This window comes from Gigantopelta aegis, chromosome 2 (assembly GCF_016097555.1).
Source record: "Gigantopelta aegis isolate Gae_Host chromosome 2, Gae_host_genome, whole genome shotgun sequence".
NCBI classification, from domain to species: Eukaryota; Metazoa; Mollusca; class Gastropoda; order Neomphalida; family Peltospiridae; genus Gigantopelta; species Gigantopelta aegis.
Window position 1 is genome coordinate 38,707,634 of NC_054700.1, and position 20,683 is coordinate 38,728,316.

Genomic DNA, 20,683 nt, shown 5'->3' on the forward strand with positions numbered 1-20,683 from the left:
GGAGGTGCAGGTGTCTGACCTGGGTAGGAAAACAATGGCCTTTGTGTAGGAAACAATGGTCTGGGTGCAGGTGTGCGATCATGGTGTATTCAATTCAATGTATTGCATATTACCAAACAAACTGGTGTCAGCAAACAAATAAAAGCAAAAGAAAAACATACAGCACCATTAACAACAACAATTAATAATAACACTATGTACAGGCCAGGTGTAAGTGACGTTGGATTTGGCTTCATTGTATAACGTCTATTGTGTTGTTTTTTTGTATTCACAGTGGACATACACGTGGATGTTTTTTCACAGTGTTTTATTCTAGGCACCCAAAATAATAGCCGTTAAAATATGTCTCGTGGGGAAGGACTGTAACTGTTTGCTGACTGTTTAGTCTAAAGTGAGGCTTTCATTTCGCCAGACAAAATGCGTGTGTGATGATTTTCATTCATTTGTATTTCTTTAGCACATTGTCGACGTTTTCTTTGTTGCCGTCATTCAGCCATTCATTCATTCGCTTTATAATAGAGGAGTACTTTATGAGACCTCTTCATCAGCCCTCATACAAAGGCATTTTATTACACCTCTCCGAGTGTTTATGAAACCAGGTGAACTGCAAAAGACATACCGACGCGTGCCCGTCTTAAGTAGCAGAATAAATTTGTTATGGTATGCCCACTGACCGTCAAAGTTTGTCTGTGTTTAGCGACATCACTAGAGGACATTGGTTTATGAATCATCGGTTATTGGATGAAAAACATAATTTTGACAGTTTTAGAGAGGAAACCCGCTACATTTTTTCCATGAGTAGCAAGGGATATTTTATATATACAATCTCATACCCCTTATGGGGCCAGTATTTCATAATTAAATACAAACTTTTGTGTGTGTGTGTGTGTGCTGGTGTTGACTGAATTAGGTCAAACGCGAAGGTGGTAACTAGTGTGTGTGTGTGTGTGTGTGTGTGAAACACTCCCAGCCCATTGCTATGGAGAAAGAACGCGTGACTGCAACACAGCTTTTTTTAGTTATGTCCTGAGCCCATGAGTGTGTCTCTGGACGAGTCCCTGTGGTAGTGACACTGGTAAAGGGTAATATGTTGGTAACGATGTTTTTTGGGAGCTCGCACGATGAGATTTGTGCCTGGGAGGAGGGGCACTGGTCATACGTATCACACACATTCAAACATTCCTGTACCATATCTTTATGCGTCATAAGGTATATAAGTAAAATAGTTTTGGAAAACTCGTCATTTGAGGTAGAACCTTCAGAGGAGCAACATGTCAGACCAGTACAAGTTATATGTACCCGACGTGGATAAGTGGACCCGTTTCTATAAACTGCAGGCAGAAGGTAAACTTGAACCTCATTTTCCAGTGCAACGTGGTGGAAATAGTCAGATGATGTACAGTGTAGATCGATGTCTAGAACTGTATGACCCTACATGGAAAAAAGAAAAAGAGGAACAGAACAAGCCTCCGACACCCAAAGTCGTCATGGTGTCCCCAACACAACAGGTGGTAGAGCAAGCCAAAGCCGATCTGAAACGGAAACAACAACAACAACAACAACAACAAAGTGGTACGGGCTGGAAAGCCCCGAAACTGCAGAAGCATTTCTAAATAAACTATAAAAGGAACTATGTGGGTCAGATATGGTCATTTCATTTAGAGTCGTCATGCAGAGCACATGTTCAGAATGTGGTTTCACATTCTCTCGGAGAGACGCCATGTTAAGACATTTTCAACAAAAACATGCTAAAGGTCTACCACCACCACCACCACCACCACCACCACAGCAGCCACCACCACCACCACCACAGCAGCCACCACCACCACCACCACCACCACCACCACCACAGCAGCCACCACCACCACCACAGCAGCCACCACCACCACCACCACCACAGCAGCCACCACCACCACCACCACCACCACAGCAGCCACCACCACCACCACCACCACAGCAGCCACCACCACCACCACATCAGCCACCACCACCACAACAGCCGCCACCACCACCACCACCACCACCACCACAGCAGCAGCATCCCCTAAGATTGCTACATCCCTTCACCATGATCGTGTCGGGACCCACGTCGTGTGGAAAGACATTTTTGTTGTACAAACTGCTAAGGGATGGTAAAATCCAGCCGCCTCCTCAGCGCATCATCTGGCTCTACAAACGATGGCAACCTCTCTATGATACGATCAAAATGGTTGCTCGAGTGAAATTTGTTCAAGGCATACCCGAGAATTTGGAAAAGGATCATTATTTGGATCCCAGAGTCAGAAATCTCATCGTGTTGGACGACCTGATGTCTACAGCTGGAAAAGATTCTCGTATCACCGACCTGTTCACAGAAGGAAGTCATCGCAGAAACCTCTCGGTGATTGCCATCAACCAGAACCTCTATAACAGCAAAGACCCGACACAGAGAAGAAACTGTCATTACCTGGCACTGTTCAACAACCCCATCGACAAGCAGCAAGTCCTAACCTTGGCACGGCAGATGTATCCGGAAAATACTGGTCATTTCATGCAACGGTTTGAGGAAGCTACCCACAGGCCCTACGGACATCTCTTGGTGGACTTGAAACCTTGAAACCGACCACGCCCGAACATTGGCGCCTTCAACCTAATGGTTTAGAGACGGGGCCGTCCGAATGGTATAAAAGCACGAGCGTAACGACGAATGTCTCAAAAGAGTTTCAACCACCGTCGAAAAAAGAGCTCTACGTGCAAATCATGCAAAGAAACGCATTCAAGAGAAAACTACCAGGCATACCCGCCTACGAAAGTGACGACGAAGAAGAAGAAGATGAGGTAGAGCCCTATCTGAAAAAGGTCAAGAGGATGCAGTCTTGCGATACGTGTGGTCTGGTCTTTAAAGACGGGAGTGACTTGCAGCGACACGTGAAAACGTGCGAGGAGGGAAATGAAGAGCCGTCGTCCGATCTGGAAAACGAAGGCATTCGTCTCATGGTGGAACGTGAATTCGACATCAATCGTGATTATCTCCAAAGCAAGAGGAAACGCTACGAAGAAAAAAACATGTCCCAAGATGCCATCGAAAGAAACATGAAGACATTGCAATGGAAATTATTTAAAGACACGTACTCTCGCTTTCTGACCTATATGCATTACTTTGACAAAGGCCCCAACACCAGGAAAATTCTTCAGTTTGTGAATCCAGACAGAGATCTCAGACCTCAGATTCGTTCTAAATTAAATCAGTATCGTTCATGGATTGGCGAATATTTGGACGAACAAGACGACGACGATACCGACGATGAGGAGGACGACGAAGATGAAGAGAAATGAACACTCATATTATTCACATGTCGCCCTTAAGGCCTCTCGATGTAACCCAATGTGTGTCCATTGCATGTGTAGTTGTCTATAGTGATTTTACTTTAGAAATAAAAAAATTAAAAACCAAACCATTGCGTTTTTTTGTGTTTTTTACTCTATGACTAGATTTGTGATTGGATATGTCTACCCCGCTACTTTATAGTAGCAAGAGTTGTATGTACAGGACAGCACATACCACGGCCTTTGATATACCAGACATAATGCACTGGTTGGCTATAGCCTATTTGGCCATCGACGGGGATCGATCCTAGATCGATCACTGTATTTACTCATTTGGTAATTAAAAAGCCCTGTACGAAGGCTAGTACTCTAGAGAAATTTTCTGTTTAAAAATGCAGCTATTTCCCTTTGGTTAACACGTACTACTTGTTAAACCCATGGCGGCGCGCGTGTCGCCGACTTACACTAATGGATTAATCACGTGTGACATCTCTCTCTCTCTCTCTCTCTCTCTCTCTCTCTCTCTCTCTCTCTCTCTCTCTCTCTCTCTCTCTCTCTCTCTCCCTCCCTCTCCCCCCCTCCCTCTCTCTCTCTCTCTCTCTCTCTCTCTCTCTCTCTCTCTCTCTCTCTCTCCCTCCCTCCCCCTCCCTCCCTCCCTCCCTTTCTCTCCCTCCCTCTCCCTCCCTTTCTCTCTCTCCCTCTCTCTCTCCCTCTCTCTCTCAACCATTGCGTTTGTTTTTTGTGTATTCTACTCTATAACTAGATTTGTGATTTAATATTTCTGCCGCTACTTTATAGTATCAAGAGTTGTGTGTACAGGATAGCACATACCACTGCCTTTGATATACCAGACATAATACACTGGTTGTCTATAAAGGCTTGTACTCTTGGGAAATACTCGTGTTTAAAATGTAGTTAAAAGAGCATAGGTTATGTTGGAGCGTTGAGTTGCAGTCACGCGTTCTTTCTTCATAGGAATGGGCTGTAGTGTTTCACACACACACACACGCACGCACGCACGCACGCACGCATGCACACAACGTTTGTGTTTAATTATGAAATACTGGCCCCATAAGGGGTATGAGATTGTGTATATAAAAGATCACTTGCTACTCATGGAAAAAATGTAGCGGGTTTCCTCTCTAAAACTGTCAAAATTATGTTTTTCATCCAATAACCAATGATTCATAAACCAATGTCCTCTAGTGATGTCGCTAAACACAGACAAACTTTGACGGTCAGTGGGCATACCATAACAAATTTATTCTGCTACTTAAGACGGGCACGCGTCGGTATGTCTTTTGCAGTTCACCTGGTTTCATAAACACTCGGAGAGGTGTAATAAAATGCCTTTGTATGAGGGCTGATGAAGAGGTCTCATAAAGTACTCCTCTATTATAAAGCGAATGAATGAATGGCTGAATGACGGCAACAAAGAAAACGTCGACAATGTGCTAAAGAAATACAAATGAATGAAAATCATCACACACGCATTTTGTCTGGCGACATGAAAGCCTCACTTTAGACCAAACAGTCAGCAAACAGTTACAGTCCTTCCCCACGAGACATATTTTAACGGCTATTATTTTGGGTGCCTAGAATAAAACACTGTGAAAAAACATCCACGTGTATGTCCACTGTGAATACAAAAAAAAACAACACAATAGACGTTATACAATGAAGCCAAATCCAACGTCACTTACACCTGGCCTGTACATAGTGTTATTATTAATTGTTGTTGTTAATGGTGCTGTATGTTTTTCTTTTGCTTTTATTTGTTTGCTGACACCAGTTTGTTTGGTAATATGCAATACATTGAATTGAATACACCATGATCGCACACCTGCACCCAGACCATTGTTTCCTACACAAAGGCCATTGTTTTCCTACCCAGGTCAGACACCTGCACCTCCCTATACAAATGCCATTGTTTCCTACACAAAAGCCATTGTGTCATTGTTTCCTATACAAAGGCCATTGTGCCATTGTCTTCTACACAAAGGCCATTGTTTCCTACCGAGGCCATACACCTGCACCCCACCTATACAAAGGCCATTGATTCCTACACAAAAGCCATTGTTTCCTACCAAGGTCAGACACCTGTACGAAGCCCATTGTCTCCTACACAAAGGCCATTGTCTCCTACCAAGGTCACGTGATCACGGGAAAGTAGGTCAATCGTGGCCCCATACAGGCCCCTATACTACTAACGCAGTTAGGAACGTTGCACTCTTTCCTATTTACTGGAGGGTGCTTCACTTTTGTTTACTAGAATGGATTTGTTTTACGTCCACATTGTTGATTGTTTACGTTAACTGATTGCAATCTATTTCGTTTCACGTATCGTAACTGAAAACATGTAGAATAGTATTTCCGTAAATGTCGTATTCGTGTTTTTGTCGATAGGTGAACTCAGTTTGGGACGTCGATGGTATTTAAATAAAAATATTTTAGCCGGGCCGCACGTACGAGCCGCATACAATCTATACGAGCCTTAACTTACGGTCAGGTACTGGGATATTGTGTCAACTGTACGTGTATGATTTATTTATCATTACACATCAGTCATAGTTTAGAGTAGAAATCTTCCCGTGAGTCCGTGTGTGCATTAGGCTAGATTTTCACATAAAACTTTCTACAATGATGTCATTATGTTGTTTTCTCTCTTCAGGTTCAGAGAATTGGTGTGTTCAGCTGCGGTCCGGGACCTATGACTCGGTCTGTACAGGATGCGTGCTCACATTTGAATGCCAGAGATGGACCCACCTACATTCACCACTTTGAGAACTTCTAATGCACAGTGCCATCAGAAGCCCGTGGAAACCGATGGGTGCTGTGTGCCCTCCACATACACCCCACACTCACCAACTCTCCACCCACGCACACCTCCCACACACACACACACCACCCCCACCATACTACTTGTGGAAGAAATGTATGTTTTTGTCATATTCTCTGTAAATAAAGGAAAAGATCTGGCTTGTACCCCCTACACACACACACACACACACACACACACACACACACACACACACACTCACACTCACACTCACACTCACACACACACACACACACACACACACACTAAAAACAGTGACCCTCAACTACAGATTTTGACCTCCCACCTACCCCTCTCCACTACAGATGTAGTTCCTACGGACCTGCAGCAAATCAGCATTCTGAGCTAGATGATCCATTTGACACATCAACAAACAGTTTGTCTGGACTCTACAGCCTTGGAAAGGACTCACGTGCCGACAATTCTCTCATAAGCAGATGACCTGCTTCTATAGGAAACACCGCAGAGACTACAGTTACAATCTTAATCAATTGGATAAATACTGCAAAGATAACATACTTGGCACTAATGTAGATAAAACGCAAAACCTTTTTAAAAATTGCCAAAACACTGTAAATAATCAATTGTACCAATTGTATCAAAATATATAGGAGTAGGCTTCACTAAAAATGGTATTTTTTAAAGAATGCTCTAAATGTCTTTGGAAAAAATTACTTTGCTGTTTTTAGAAACTACAAAATGAGTTCTTAGACACCAATATACCGATTGATATTCCATGTCATTTAATTATATTATTTAACCTGTCCATGTATATGCCAGTGAAGTCTGGGGTGCCCAGTTCATAGTATTACAATGTCTTGAAACTTTCTTGCCAGAGAGGCCCCTCTTACAAATCTGCAAGTGAACACAACAGTTAAGCAATCGTGCCCATAATTGGGCATCTAGAGCTGAGATTGGTCTATACTCACTTTTATTATCTGTGCTGAAGAGAATGTGGGTTTTTCTTTTTACTCACGCAAACTACTAACAATGTAATATCACAATATTCTTTTTCTGAATGCACGAACCTTGTAAAAAAAATCACCACTGATTGGCTACATAAACTTTATTACTATATTAATAATTTAAACGAAGAAAGAAGTATTGTAAAATATTCAGTTCATCTTGACTAAAGCTAAACATTTAGATCTTTATAAGGGAAATCTTGTTGCTTTAGCCAAAAGAGATGGATCTAGTAACAGAATGAGAACATAAATTATATAAACGTAATATACAGCTAGAACAATACTTGTTATATTGTATACATCCAGAACATTGCAAACAATTTACTAAACTATGGTATCAACAACCACAAACTGAAAGTTGAGACTGGACGATACACAAAACTCTTTACTCCAGTAGAAGAACGATCATGTAGTCCGTGCAGTCTGATTGAAAATGAATATCATCACATAATATGTGTGACATATAATACTCCAATTAACTTTACACAATAAGACATTTAAAATGATGTCTTTGAATGAAACATTTATATTTATTATGAAAAATCAGGATCCTGCTTATGCAGGTGCAGTGTGTAAACCTGTTTATGATTATACATGTATTAACCAATAATTAGCTACTATTACCATTAGTTTAGTATCATGTTTGTCTGTGCCATTCTTGTACAAATATATGTTGTAAATAACATACATGTTTTACCTTCAGTTCCATATGTCGAATGTTTGTATGCAATAAAGTTTATATGTATCTATTTTTTAATCTTTTTAAGCATGAGCATTATATGAGAGTTAATTCGGAATCGGAGGAAGCAATACTTAACGAGGAGCACCGGCCTCGGTTGTGTCGTGGTTAACCCATCAGACATAAGGCTGGTAGGTACAGGGTTCGAGTTTTAACGACTCAATGGGTAGGTGTAAGACCACTACACACTCTCTTCTCTCACTACCCAACTAACAACTAACCCACTGTCCTGGACAGACAGCCCAGATAGCTGAGGTGTGTGACCAGGACAGCGTGCTTGAACCTTAATTGGATATTAAGCACGAAAATAAGTTGAAATGAAATGCGGGAAGCGTAAGTTGTTTGGATTAAATTAAAAACTTGAATTTATGTCGATATATGTTATTTAGAATATTTTGTTTGTTATCCCGCCCCCTTGAAGAGTGGGGGAGGAGAATAGGTTATGGTTACTTAATTATATGTGTCACAGCATATATTGCTAAAACAGGTGAAACACATCTCTATGTGTGTTTGGTAAAATTCGATTTGTGACAGAAAACCGACACATGGTCAAATAGAGTATAATTATCCCCTAAATCAGCTGATACAACCCAGCCGACTTCCTATTGCCGTAAATTGGACAAGTTTTTGGTTTAACGACACCACTAGAATACATTGATATATTAATCATCGGCTATTGGATGTCAAACATTTGAGAGGAAATCAGCTACATTTTTCCATTAGTAGCAAGGGATCTTTTATATGCAGCAACCCATAGATAGGATAGCACATACCATGAGATTTGATATACCAGTCTTGGTACACTGCCTTGAATTAAAAAGTCCAAAGGGCCGACCGACAGGGATCGATCCTAGACCAGTCGCTCATCAAGCGAGCGTGTTACTACCCGTCAAAGATCTTGAATGAAAATATATTATGGCTTAAAGGATTACCTCCCTTGTACATCGGCTGACATTGCACGTACACACAAAATACAATATATATGTACATGTATATATATATTAAATGTGTGTGTGTGTGTGTGTGTGTGTGTTTGTGTGCATACACACACACACACACCTACCTACCTACCTACATACATACTGAATCAAAGGTCGTGCAGAATTTCTATTACTTTTCGATAATGATTTGTGTAATCGATATTTCAAGATGATGTAAAACTTGGTTTGTTTTCTATTACTCAAGGTGATACGGGGATTTATCTAGATACAGGAGAGGGACGTAGCCCAGTGGTAAAGCACTCTCTTGATGCGCGGTCGGTCTAGGGTTGATCACCGTCGGCGAGTCCATTGGGGAAATGTTGGGCTATTTCTTGTTTCAGCCAGTGCACCACGACTGGTATATCAAAGGTCGTGGTATGTGCTATCGTATCTGTGGGGTGGTACATACAAAAAATATTTAGCTACTAATGGAAAAATCTAGCGGGTTTCCTCTCTAAGTCCATTCGTCAAAATTACAAAATGTTTGACATCCAATAGCCGATGATTAATAAACCAATGTGCTCTAGTGGTGTCGTTAAACAAAACAAACTTTAACTTTATCCTGATACATGGCTGAAATAGAAGAATTTAGATAAGTGTGTAGCTCCAGCAGCGGATTGTGTAATAATATATTGATGAAAAATAAATATCACACCAGCACTAATATCACACCAGCACTAATATCACACCAGCACTAATTTCACACCAGCACTAATATCACACCAGCACTAATATCACACCAGCACTAATATCACACCAGCACTAATATGACACCAGCACTAATATGACACCAGCACTAATATGACACCAGCACTAATATCGCACCAGCACTAATATCACACCAGCACTAATATCGCACCAGCACTAACAGTAATAGGAAATATTGACTGCAGCAAAAACCCTCATCCATAGTGTCCGGGAGTTAATCGTGTTACTGGCATTTAGTTTCACATGACATTCAGTTTCACATTACTGATTTTCAGTTTCACATTACTGATTTTCAGTTTCACATCACTGACATTCAGATTCACGTTACTAACATTCAGTTTCACATTACTGACATTCAGTTTCACATCACTGACATTCAGTTTCACATCGCTAACATTCAGATTCACATTACTGACATTCAGATTCAAATGACTAACATTCAGTTTCACATTACTGACATTCAGTTTCACATTACTGACATTCAGTTTCACATCACTGACATCCAGATCACATTACTGACATTCAGTTTCACATTACTAACATTCAGTTTCACATTACTGACATCCAGATCATATTACTAACATTCAGTTTCACATTACTAACATTCAGATTCACATCACTGACATTCAGTTTCACATCGCTAACATTCAGATTCACATTACTGACATTTAGATTCACATGACTGACATTCAGTTTCACATTACTGACATTCAGTTTCACATCACTGACATTCAGTTTCACATTATTGACATTCAGATTCACATGACTAACATTCAGTTTCACATTACTAACATTCAGTTTCACATCACTGACATCCAGATCACATTACTTCCTGCAATCTTTAGGAAGATAATAGTGACTGAAATTCGGTCACAGTATAACTATTCTTACAGACTTGTTGGGGAGAACACCGTATAAAAACTTTGGTAGCATGCTGCGATATCACACGTGTGAGATATCGATTTAAAAAAAAAAAAACTCTGATTGGCTTCCCTAAAGTAATGACGCGTGATGCCGAAGATACGTAATCTAATCTAATAAAATTAACACTGCTGAAACTGATTGCTCTTTGACGTGGGAGTTAACGTAAACTTTGTCTGAAAATTCGTGCACCGTAAATAAGTTGTAAAATACGAATAATTATTATTAATTTCGTTTTTAGGATTTGTAAAAAAATTAATAGACCACTCGTGTCCGTAAGATACATTCTAGCTTACAATTTGTTCTTTAAAAACGTATCCAACTCACTCGTTTCGTAGATACGTTTTTAAATAACTCGTAATAAGACAACTGGTATATAACGCCGACTTATGTAACATTACCCTTTTATGCTGAGGCGTGGGACGTAGCCCAGTGGTAAAGTGCTTGTTAGATGCGTGATGGGAGTTTTGGGTTCATATCCCGTCGGTGGAACCATTGGGCTATTTCTCGTCTCAGCCAGGGCACCACGACTGGCATATCAAAGATTTTGGTATGTATTATCCTGTCTGTGGGATGGTGCACATATAAAACAAATCCCTTTCTACTAATTGAAAAATGTAGTGGGTTTCCTCTCTAAGACTATATGTTTGAAATCCAATATCCAATGATTAAGAAATAAATGTGATATAGTGGTGTCGTTAAAAAACAAACGTTAAACTTTTATGCTATAAAACTTTGAATGGAGGTTAAATTCCCTTTAGTAAGAAAATTATGAGGACAGATCTGTTTGTATTCTGGATAAGTCGGAGAAAGCGCAAACTGTGTGCCCAGGACAGTGTGTTTGAACATTTAACTGTATATATGAGCACGACGATAAATCAAATCAAAGACATGGTGAATAAAACAAGTGTCACTTTATCTCCAGTGGTAGAACAGTGTAGTGGGTTGTCGTCAAACAATCATGTCTTTCGGGGTTTTTTATGAGACTGCAGTTAAACACAGAATCTTAGCTTGGCAATAGCGTAGCCAGCATGAGGCAGATTTATTTTATTTTTCCCATGACACAGATATTTATTTTACAGGTCTGGGTTTTTTCCCTCGGCGTTTTTTCCCTCTCTGGCTACGCTACAGCTTGGTGTATTATTTTCGCTATAATTTGAGTAGGTATTGACTTGAATCCAGGGTCGTGAGCCGTCTAAAATGAACGGGGTTTTCCCTTCTTTTTCTTTTCTTTTGTTTTAACGGGAAAGGGGCAGTAAAACAAGAATATGGGTATAGTCATTTTAGACATCCTTGGTTATACACAAAAGAATCTTGAATTGTATTTTATTTGGAGGAGGGGTTGGAAGGGTATGTGTATTCTTTGTGGGTGGGTTTTTTTTTTTGTTGTTGTTGTTGTTGGTTTTGGGGTTTTCTTTATTGTTTGTGTCTGTTTATTTAATTTTTGAGGAGCCAACTGCCCCCCCCCCCCCACCCCCACCTCTATCCCTCCCTCCCTCCCTCCCTCTCTATCCTCTCTCTCTCTCTCTCTCTCTCTCGCTCTTTCTCTCTCTCTATCCCCCTCCTCTCTCTCTCTCTCTCTCTCTCTCTCTCTCTCTCTCTCTCTCTCGCTCTCTCTCTCTCTCTCTCTCCTTCCCTCCCTCTTTCTCCACTAAAGTACGGCCCTGAACCAGCCATAGTCCAACCTGTCATTTCCGTCTGAATGCGTTCATTGTTATACTACTAGATAATATGTGAGACCTGGCGGCTAGCTAACATGACCGACATTTACCCATTACAAAGAACCTTGTCTTTTGTGCAAATAACTGGTCTTATAACACTCAATAGGACTGGATTCCAACAGTACGAAGTAAATAGCTAGATACTGTTAGCCACTGGTTTGATCACAATCCAGTGTGTTATCTCTTAAAGGTATAGTATACAATGCTCTAAAAAAAATCTGATATCTTTGGTTGATACTTTAGGAGTTTTTAAATTAGAATATCCGTGGTTGTCCTAATGGTAAAAAAAGTAAAGTTTGTTTTATTTAACGACGCCACTAGAGCACATTGATTTTTAATCTTATCATCGGCTATTGGACGTCAAACATATGGTCATTCTGACACTGTTTTTAGAGGAAACCCGCTGTCGCCACATAGGCTACTCTTCTTTACGACAGGCAGCAAGGGATCTTTTATTTGCGCTTCCCACAGGCAGGATAGCACAAACCATGGCCTTTGTTGAACCAGTTATGGATCACTGGTCGGTGCAAGTGGTTTACACCTACCCATTGAGCCTTGCGGAGCACTCACTCAGGGTTTGGAGTCGGTATCTGGATTAAAAATCCCATGCCTCGACTGGGATCCGAACCCAGTACCTACCAGCCTGTAGACCGATGGCCTGCCACGACGCCACCGAGGCCGGTTTGTCCTAATGGCTACAGAAAGTTAAAGTTTGGCTTGTTTAACGACACCACATTGATTTATTAGTCATCGGCTACTGGATGTCAAACATTTGGTAATTTTGACAATTTAGTGTTACAGAGGAAACCCGCTACATATACACTGCACTGGCTAGAACGAGAAATAACCCAATGGGCCCACTAACGAGGATTTATCACTTTACCCTAATGTCTATAGACGTCCAAAAGAATGTTTAGGCGCCTTTCAAAAAAAAAAAAAATTAATAATGCTGGGTGTTTGCAAGTACATTTCAAGCCTAATGGCAGTTTTGTCGTCCACAGCACTTTAACTTTGTTTAACTCATTAACTTGCCGATTTCTGACGGATTGGCGTCGAGTCTGTTTCAGTTTTTACAAGTTTCATCACTGATGAATACTTCAACCCATGATTCTACTGACTAGCTGAGAGAGCGATCATAACCGTACAAATATCCGTCTAGCTCTCCAACGGCAGAGTACTCGGGCTAGTGGTCTCAGCAACAGTTTGTTTGGGCACAACGATTCCGTACAGTTCTGGTATGTACAACTGTATACCTTGAATGGGATATGAACTCATTACTTTCCAGCTGTCAGTCCAATGGCATAGTCCCTGCGCTGTTTAGGAAAGTTAGCAAACTGATTTGTTTATAGTATAGTGGCGCGTGTCAGATTTGAATTGTCTTGAAACGGCAAGTTCGATCACGAGTTGAACAAATAAACTGTTGAAATGTTGTTAATGGCAAAACTGCCCATAGGAGGCCCGTAGAAACGATATCGGGGGTGAGGGGGTACAATCTCTAGTGACTGGTTGACAGCTTCTAGTGTATGACAAAAACACGTACATTTTTGTGCCAGCCCCGCCCCTCCCCCAGTTGCGTAGGCGGGGGGAGGGGGGGGCACGGGGCCATGCCCCTCCAATCAAACCTTTTTAAACTGTATTAAATTTTATAAAATCATACATACATAGATACATACATACATACATACATAGTGTGGGTTGCCTTCTCCAATATGAGTCACCCATCCAATATAAAATCATGGCTACGCCAGAGCCCCGCCCCCCCCCCCCCCCCTTCCCTCCCCGGTTTCTATGGGCCTGGATAGTGACCATAGGGTTTTAGGAATAAATGTAAAGTATGAAGCCAAGTATTGTTTTGTTTTTTAAAAACGTGTATTCAACATAGCAGTTTTAATATTATGATGAACATTAACATGCAAATATAAAATATCAACATCTAGCCATTGTTTCCGTGTGTCTAAAGCAGAGGAAGAACCACACTTTATAAATGCACACCAAATAGTAACGTCCATCCACTTCATGTCATTCCTATCACTGAAAGAAAAGGACATCGATTCCGGAAAATTCCAGGGATGTGCCCAAGACATACGTGCTTGAACCGTCAGCGGATGTAAGAACGCCTCGAATAACTGACCCATATTTATTGTGCCGTATTATATTAAAGTTATACGAAGCGGAAGGATAACAGCAAAGTTACGCCTTAAGGCAGTTTATTATTATTTAAATTTATTTAAATTTGCATTATACTACATGGTTCGTGACCGCTGGCGTGTTTTTACGTAAGTGGATTTCTCCAGTGTGTGTTTTTTCAGATAAGCTGAAAGAACGAATGATTTATCAGTTATATGAAGTTACACACACAGTGGTTATGCATTTCCACAGGGACGAACTTCTTCTCCGTTGGACTGGTGTGCACTAACAACCACTGCATGCGATATTGCTGTGTGCAGAACCCAGCGTTAGAGCAAACACTGCCTTGGCTGAAATAAAATAAAAAAAATAAAAAAAAAAAAAAAATAATAATAATAATAATAATAAATAAATAAATAAGTACATAAATAATAACACTGTAGCAAAACCATAATAAACTTAACGATCACTGTCACATTTTGTTTTTGGAGGGGGGATGTTATTGATGATATACATCATATAATGTTTTTGTTCATTTTTTTTTTTTTTTTTAAATAATATAGTGTTGTTTTTTAATTTGGTCGAGTGGACATTGATAATTATTTTCGTAACGTGAATATATATACATGTATGTTTTTTTTTAACAATGAAGACTATAAGAATTAATTTGTTCCTAGTATAACAACATAACAATAATTATAAATTATTTAACCTGTATCACAAATAGACAATGAAACCATACTGTCGATAGATTAGGAAAGTGAAAAAAAAAAACACATGCATTTTACAAAAAAGTGACTGAATCGTTTTTGCTTCGGACTCTTGATATGTTAAAGGTACATTCTCATAGTTGCAAGAGTCCTAGTTAACTATTTTAAAGGTATTTGTGATAAATAACTGAAATACAATTAATAATTGATCCCAGACATAATCTCTTCATAATTAACCCAAGAACCCAATACATTTTTTAAATAGTAGTAAACGAAATTATTTGTTGTAATTTTTTCTCGGCAAGTATGATTTCAAGGTGTACTGTTACCTTTTTCATAAGCAAAATGAATAAATATCTTGGTCATATAGGAACTTTGAGATTGCCCCTTTAAATTATTATTACACAAAATTTATTTGATACAATATGTAGGCCTGAAATACAATTTCCTACATTCTACAAGTAAAATTCATATCTGCCTTAAGATTTACTAGCAGTAATATTTTTTTACACGAAGTAAGCCTTCATATTGCTGTTCAACCATGTTTGGCTTATCCTGGTTCCTGCACACTCTAGCTACTTACGTTTTGGAATTGCAGGTGCCGAGATGGACGATCTGGACAGAGTCCGGCTCCTGAACCACTTGATACGTCATCGTGTCCACGCCAGTCACGCTGTTAGGCTGCACCATGATGGTATTGCTGTCAAAAAAAAAAAAAAATCATGTTAATTAATTTCAGCAAAAACAAATAAGTTTATGTACGCCCTAGAAGATGAATACTAGTGGTACCTAAACTGGTTATCCTAGGGCGTAATGGATAGAAGAATCTATCGATTCAATGGAATATTTCCCATTACAACTGTTCAGTGCTTCACGACTGGCATGTGTTCACAAAATCATATCTGAACAAGTTTGTATATACCAGTATCCTAAACTATCGAATTCCGTTCCCCATCAAATTCCGTCCCATATCACTTACGCACTCTTTCTAATCACACTGCGCAAGCATGAACTTTAATACCATTGCATATGTATCAACTAACCAAGCCTCGATCGATTAACATTAAAAAATGAGGGTGGAAAAAGGTAAGATTTTTTTCTCGTCCTTGTACAGTACTGGTGATTCTATTATTGCAGAAACCATATCAAACGTTATAATACATTAAAACCTTTATAAATGAAGAGACTAGATTTGACAGATGGGTAATGACTGTCATCTGAATGAGTTTTGTCTATATTTAGTAACAAGTCACATGACTGACACTCTTAATGGGGGGGGGGGGGGTATGGAAGGCCGTTTGTGTCAGATCCACAATTGTTATTGAGAAACAACATTAGTAGATTTTTTACTTTTTGTAGAAGAAAGCTTTTTCTTCTTTTTTCCAGACACCTACAAAAGTTGTTAGCACAAGAAACCCATTTTCCTATATTCATGAACATTTACTGACTATTTGAAAGGATGTTAAGAGTTAAGACTGTTTACAAAGCATATCTTTAAAAAAAATCAAATTCTAAAACAAACTCTAAAGAACAAAAAAAAAGCAAGGAGAACTTTGTAATCTCGAACAGTGGTGTTGGTCGATAGCCAATGTTCACCAAAAACGTGTATATATGTTCATACATGTAATTCATTTACATCTGCTTCCTTGTCTATCTGCTGTGTTGTTGTTCCCTCAATTTTATGACGGGTGTGGTCTTTCATACACCCGCGTTTGTGACGTTCACATGGGACGGATTTCGATGATGTTAGAAAATTTACAAATATTCACTTTCTGGTGGGAATTTTACATTCGTTGAGGTTCTAATAGATCGAATCAATTCTTTTTGCCGATAATGTTAACGTTTACTAATAAAACTGATACAAGCAGCGTATCAACACACCCAGGAAGTACAGCAATAAAAAGTGTGGCACCCCTCATCTAATCTACCTGCAAGAAAATGGGGTGGGGGGGGGGGGGGGGTCACATACCATTTAAGAGATTTAATTAATTTTTTTAATAGCAACCGTCATCTTTCCTGAAAATTGCAGTTCCATTTTTGGGGGTACCTCGCATTAGTTTCAACCTCTGGTATATACTGCATACCAACTGTATAACAGATAAAAGTGTATTTATTTATTGTCAATGGATAATAGTATTTGCACAAATAATCAATGTCACATATTACTACCAATCACACCCACAGCTGCAATTACACGGAACTTTGATACGGAACTCTTTTCTTTGGTACTATGCAACCTTGACAGCAAAGGTAAGTAATCACAACATGTTTATTATTATTTTACTTTGTATTGGACAAGGTAACCAGTGATGCAATCTAATTAAAATTAGCTCCACTATTACATGTGGATCTAACAGCAGCCCGTTAAAGTTCATGTCCAGTTGACTTTTCATTCGACCAATCAAAACCTTACTTGCAAAATGATGCCAGTATGCCGGAAACTAATTTCAATATAAAATTTCATATAAAATTCGTTTCAAGACGAAAAAAAACCCTTTCCTGTCATGGGCGGAGGAGCCGGCCAAGGCCGGCTCTTGTGCCACGACAGGCGTGCGCTACACCAGCTTGTTCTGAATGTACACGTAAAACCCTATGACATGACATGACACATGAAAAAAACCCAACCGTGATGGTATAGCCATATATAATTTGTTTATACTAGTATACAATCCAGAGTTTATTACTGCACTTTTACCCATGTTTTTTTCAATGTTGAAACAGACCAACAAGTTCCCCTATTGTATAAATAGTCTCGCCCGATATTTTTAGAATTTGTATGCTCCCGAATAACGTTATAAAAGGTGAAGTGTCAGTTCACGACTAGCGTCACATGCGCAGTGGAATGTGAAAGAGGGCTATTGGTCGATATTTTAATTGTTATTTATAGATGAAATGTCACCTGGACATGGGAGTCCACGCAATGCTGTTAGATCTACTGGTGAAACCAGTAGACCTAATTTTAATTAGATTGCCAATGATGTCGTTAAATTTATCCGGTTGTTAGATTGAACATGCACAGTAGCGTTTTCCTGTTAATGGGACGGAATTCGATAGGTCCTGGATAGTAAATAAACTGATTAGCTTGGTGCGTAATAGTAAAATCCATCGATTCAATTCAATATTAATATTTCCCCATTACAATAGTATAATATTGATTAAATTCAGCAGAAGTATATCATATCAAAACAAGTTTTTATATACCTTATACGACAGTGGTAATTAAACTAATTAGCCTAGTGTGTTGCGTCTGGATGAATTTTCCGAATATTAATTAGTAGAATATTAACTATTAATCTCTAAATCAGTTATTTAATATTTTGACTGAATGTTAGTAAAATATTCATTATACGTATACTACTTATATTTAAATGAATTATTGAATACTTGTTTCAAATGTTAATTATCGCCATATTAATGAAAAGTATTAATCAATTAGTGATTACTTACATTTAGTTATTATTTAAAGAAATATTAATGAAGTATTGAACAGTACACATAGTTAATATTGATTAGCATAATTTTCAAGTATATATAAAAAATGTTGAATACTTTCATTATGTTAACAGAATATTAATTATCGGAATATTAATTATTATACAAGTTTACGTTTAAATGAATTATCGATCATTCATTTAGAGGTAACTATATTTTTCTTCTTTTTTAAAAACAATTTTGAAAACAAATTTCAGAGGTAACTGCAATATTAATTATTGAAATACTAATATTAATTATTGAAATACCAATATTAATTATTGAAATACCAATATTAATTATCGAAATGCCAATATTAATTATGGAATTACCAACCTTGATTATCGAAATACCAATATTAATTATTGTACTTGCGTATCAATTCAATTCAGTTCGTTTATTGCTTTAAGCTACAAGCTTATCAGCACAACATATTTACACAGCATATATAAACACACAGGAGAATTAAATTATTATATACAATGAATCACATACTTTTGATCTAACATATTAAGTAACAATACATTAAAATATATAAACCAAAAGATATTAAATAAGTACAAGCATGGAAGTAATACATTCAAAGCTATAACATATGTGTCTGAAAAGTAATAACTTTTATAATATTAGACAACAGACGAGTGCCGTAACTTGTATGCCAAACAAATATATTTACCAATATTAATTAAATCTTTAGTGTTTTGGGTTTGTATCAGCTGTATATATTTAAAGACAGAAGGATTTCCTCTGTAGTATAATTTTATATATCGTTCTCTTAAGTTTTGAAACAATGGGCAAACTAGCATGAAGTGGTATTCATCTTCAACATCGTTATTACAATGGTGACATTTTCTATTATTGCGTTCAATATTATGGTATCTTCCTCTTTTAATTTCCAAGTCGAGGGATGATAATCTTAATTTGGTTATGTACTTTTAATAGTGGGTGGGTATGTGCTTACACAAATAAAATTGTAGAGTAATATCCATTACAATATGTTTATATAATGTACATTTTGTTGATATCTGAATTTCATTTAGCAGATATCTGAATTTCATTTAGAGGTAACTATATTTTTCTTCTTTTTTTCAAAACAATTTTGAAAACAAATTTCAGAGGTAACTATAACTATAAGAGATGATACAATACTTTGATTAGAAAACTGCAATATTAATTATTGAAATACTAATATTAATTATTGAAATACCAATATTAATTATTGAAATACCAATATTAATTATCGAATTACCAATATTGATTGTCGAAATACCAATATTAATTATTGTACTTACGTATCACAACAGGGGTTTCCATTTCTCAGACTTGCTTTTCTGACCGCAGTACGTCTACCGGTTAAAAACGAGGGCCTGCTTTTACACTTCATGTACCGATTGACGGACGGACTGCAAGACGCACCAAACTTGAACAAAACGGAGAAATCTTTAAGCCTGAAGACCGGGGCTTCTAATTGATCCCGCTTTGCAATGGCGAACAGTTCCTTCTTGTTGAGAAAAAGACCGTTTAAAGATTTCTTTTCTATAATATTAAGAGTTTGGTCAACCATCGTTGTTCTCGTGTTAATGGCGGCAACGACACCAACACACAGCAGTAACAACAACAGTATGGTATTCATGGTCACAAAACAAAGCCGCGATGATGTCTTGCAATTGCCCTTTCTGTGACTGAGGAAGTTCTGGCTACTTTTATTCCAAAAGTGTTAAGGTGTGAACCGCCTACTGTTCTTGGGATAATTGTATGAAACTGTTTTAAAAAGTCGTATGCCTACGCGAGTTTTATATATGTAAAACAACAACTTTTTTCCGTCAATCTGTCATTTCTTTCTCGATTTTTTTAGCCCCCTTTTTGTTTTCTTCTTTTTCTAAATTATGAGATAATGCCTTGAGCAAGTGCTACTACATCTTTTGAAGACAAAAACATCAGTTATGGAAAAATTTATTATCATGGATTCTGTTTGATGGAAGACATCTTCATGGGAAGGATTAACTCTAAACCTTGTTTGTGTCGCATTTAGCAATAACGCCGACGTGGTTCATTGGTTTGATGAGTCTGCGTTCGCAACGTCCTCTTTTCTTACCGTCTTTACTGCTGTTTTCGACATCCTGACCATATAAAATTGAAAGGAGGTGATAACATTAGACAATTACTTACAACTGCCGAAAACACAGGTCATTTTTT

At 38.4% G+C, this 20,683-nt stretch overlaps 2 protein-coding genes across 2 annotated transcripts in view; one reads left to right on the plus strand and one right to left on the minus strand.

Annotated features, from left to right (window-relative positions):
* LOC121388454 (dual oxidase 1-like) overlaps nt 1-7,855 on the plus strand; it is a 67,438-nt gene extending 59,583 nt beyond the window's left edge. The window contains exon 31 of the mRNA XM_041519786.1: nt 5,978-7,855. Coding sequence (XP_041375720.1) covers nt 5,978-6,100 — 123 coding nt within the window. The 3' untranslated portion in view covers nt 6,101-7,855. The remainder of the gene's footprint in view (nt 1-5,977) is intronic.
* Nucleotides 7,856-14,029: 6,174 nt separating this feature from the next.
* Nucleotides 14,030-20,322, minus strand: LOC121378169. The gene is made up of 3 exons (XM_041506257.1): nt 19,780-20,322; nt 15,600-15,716; nt 14,030-14,656 (listed from the first exon to the last, which is right to left on the minus strand). The coding sequence occupies exons 1-3, from the start codon at nt 20,118-20,120 to the stop codon at nt 14,518-14,520; spliced, it is 597 nt and encodes a 198-aa protein (XP_041362191.1). The 5' UTR covers nt 20,121-20,322; the 3' UTR covers nt 14,030-14,517.
* Between the last annotated feature and the right edge of the window lie 361 nt (nt 20,323-20,683).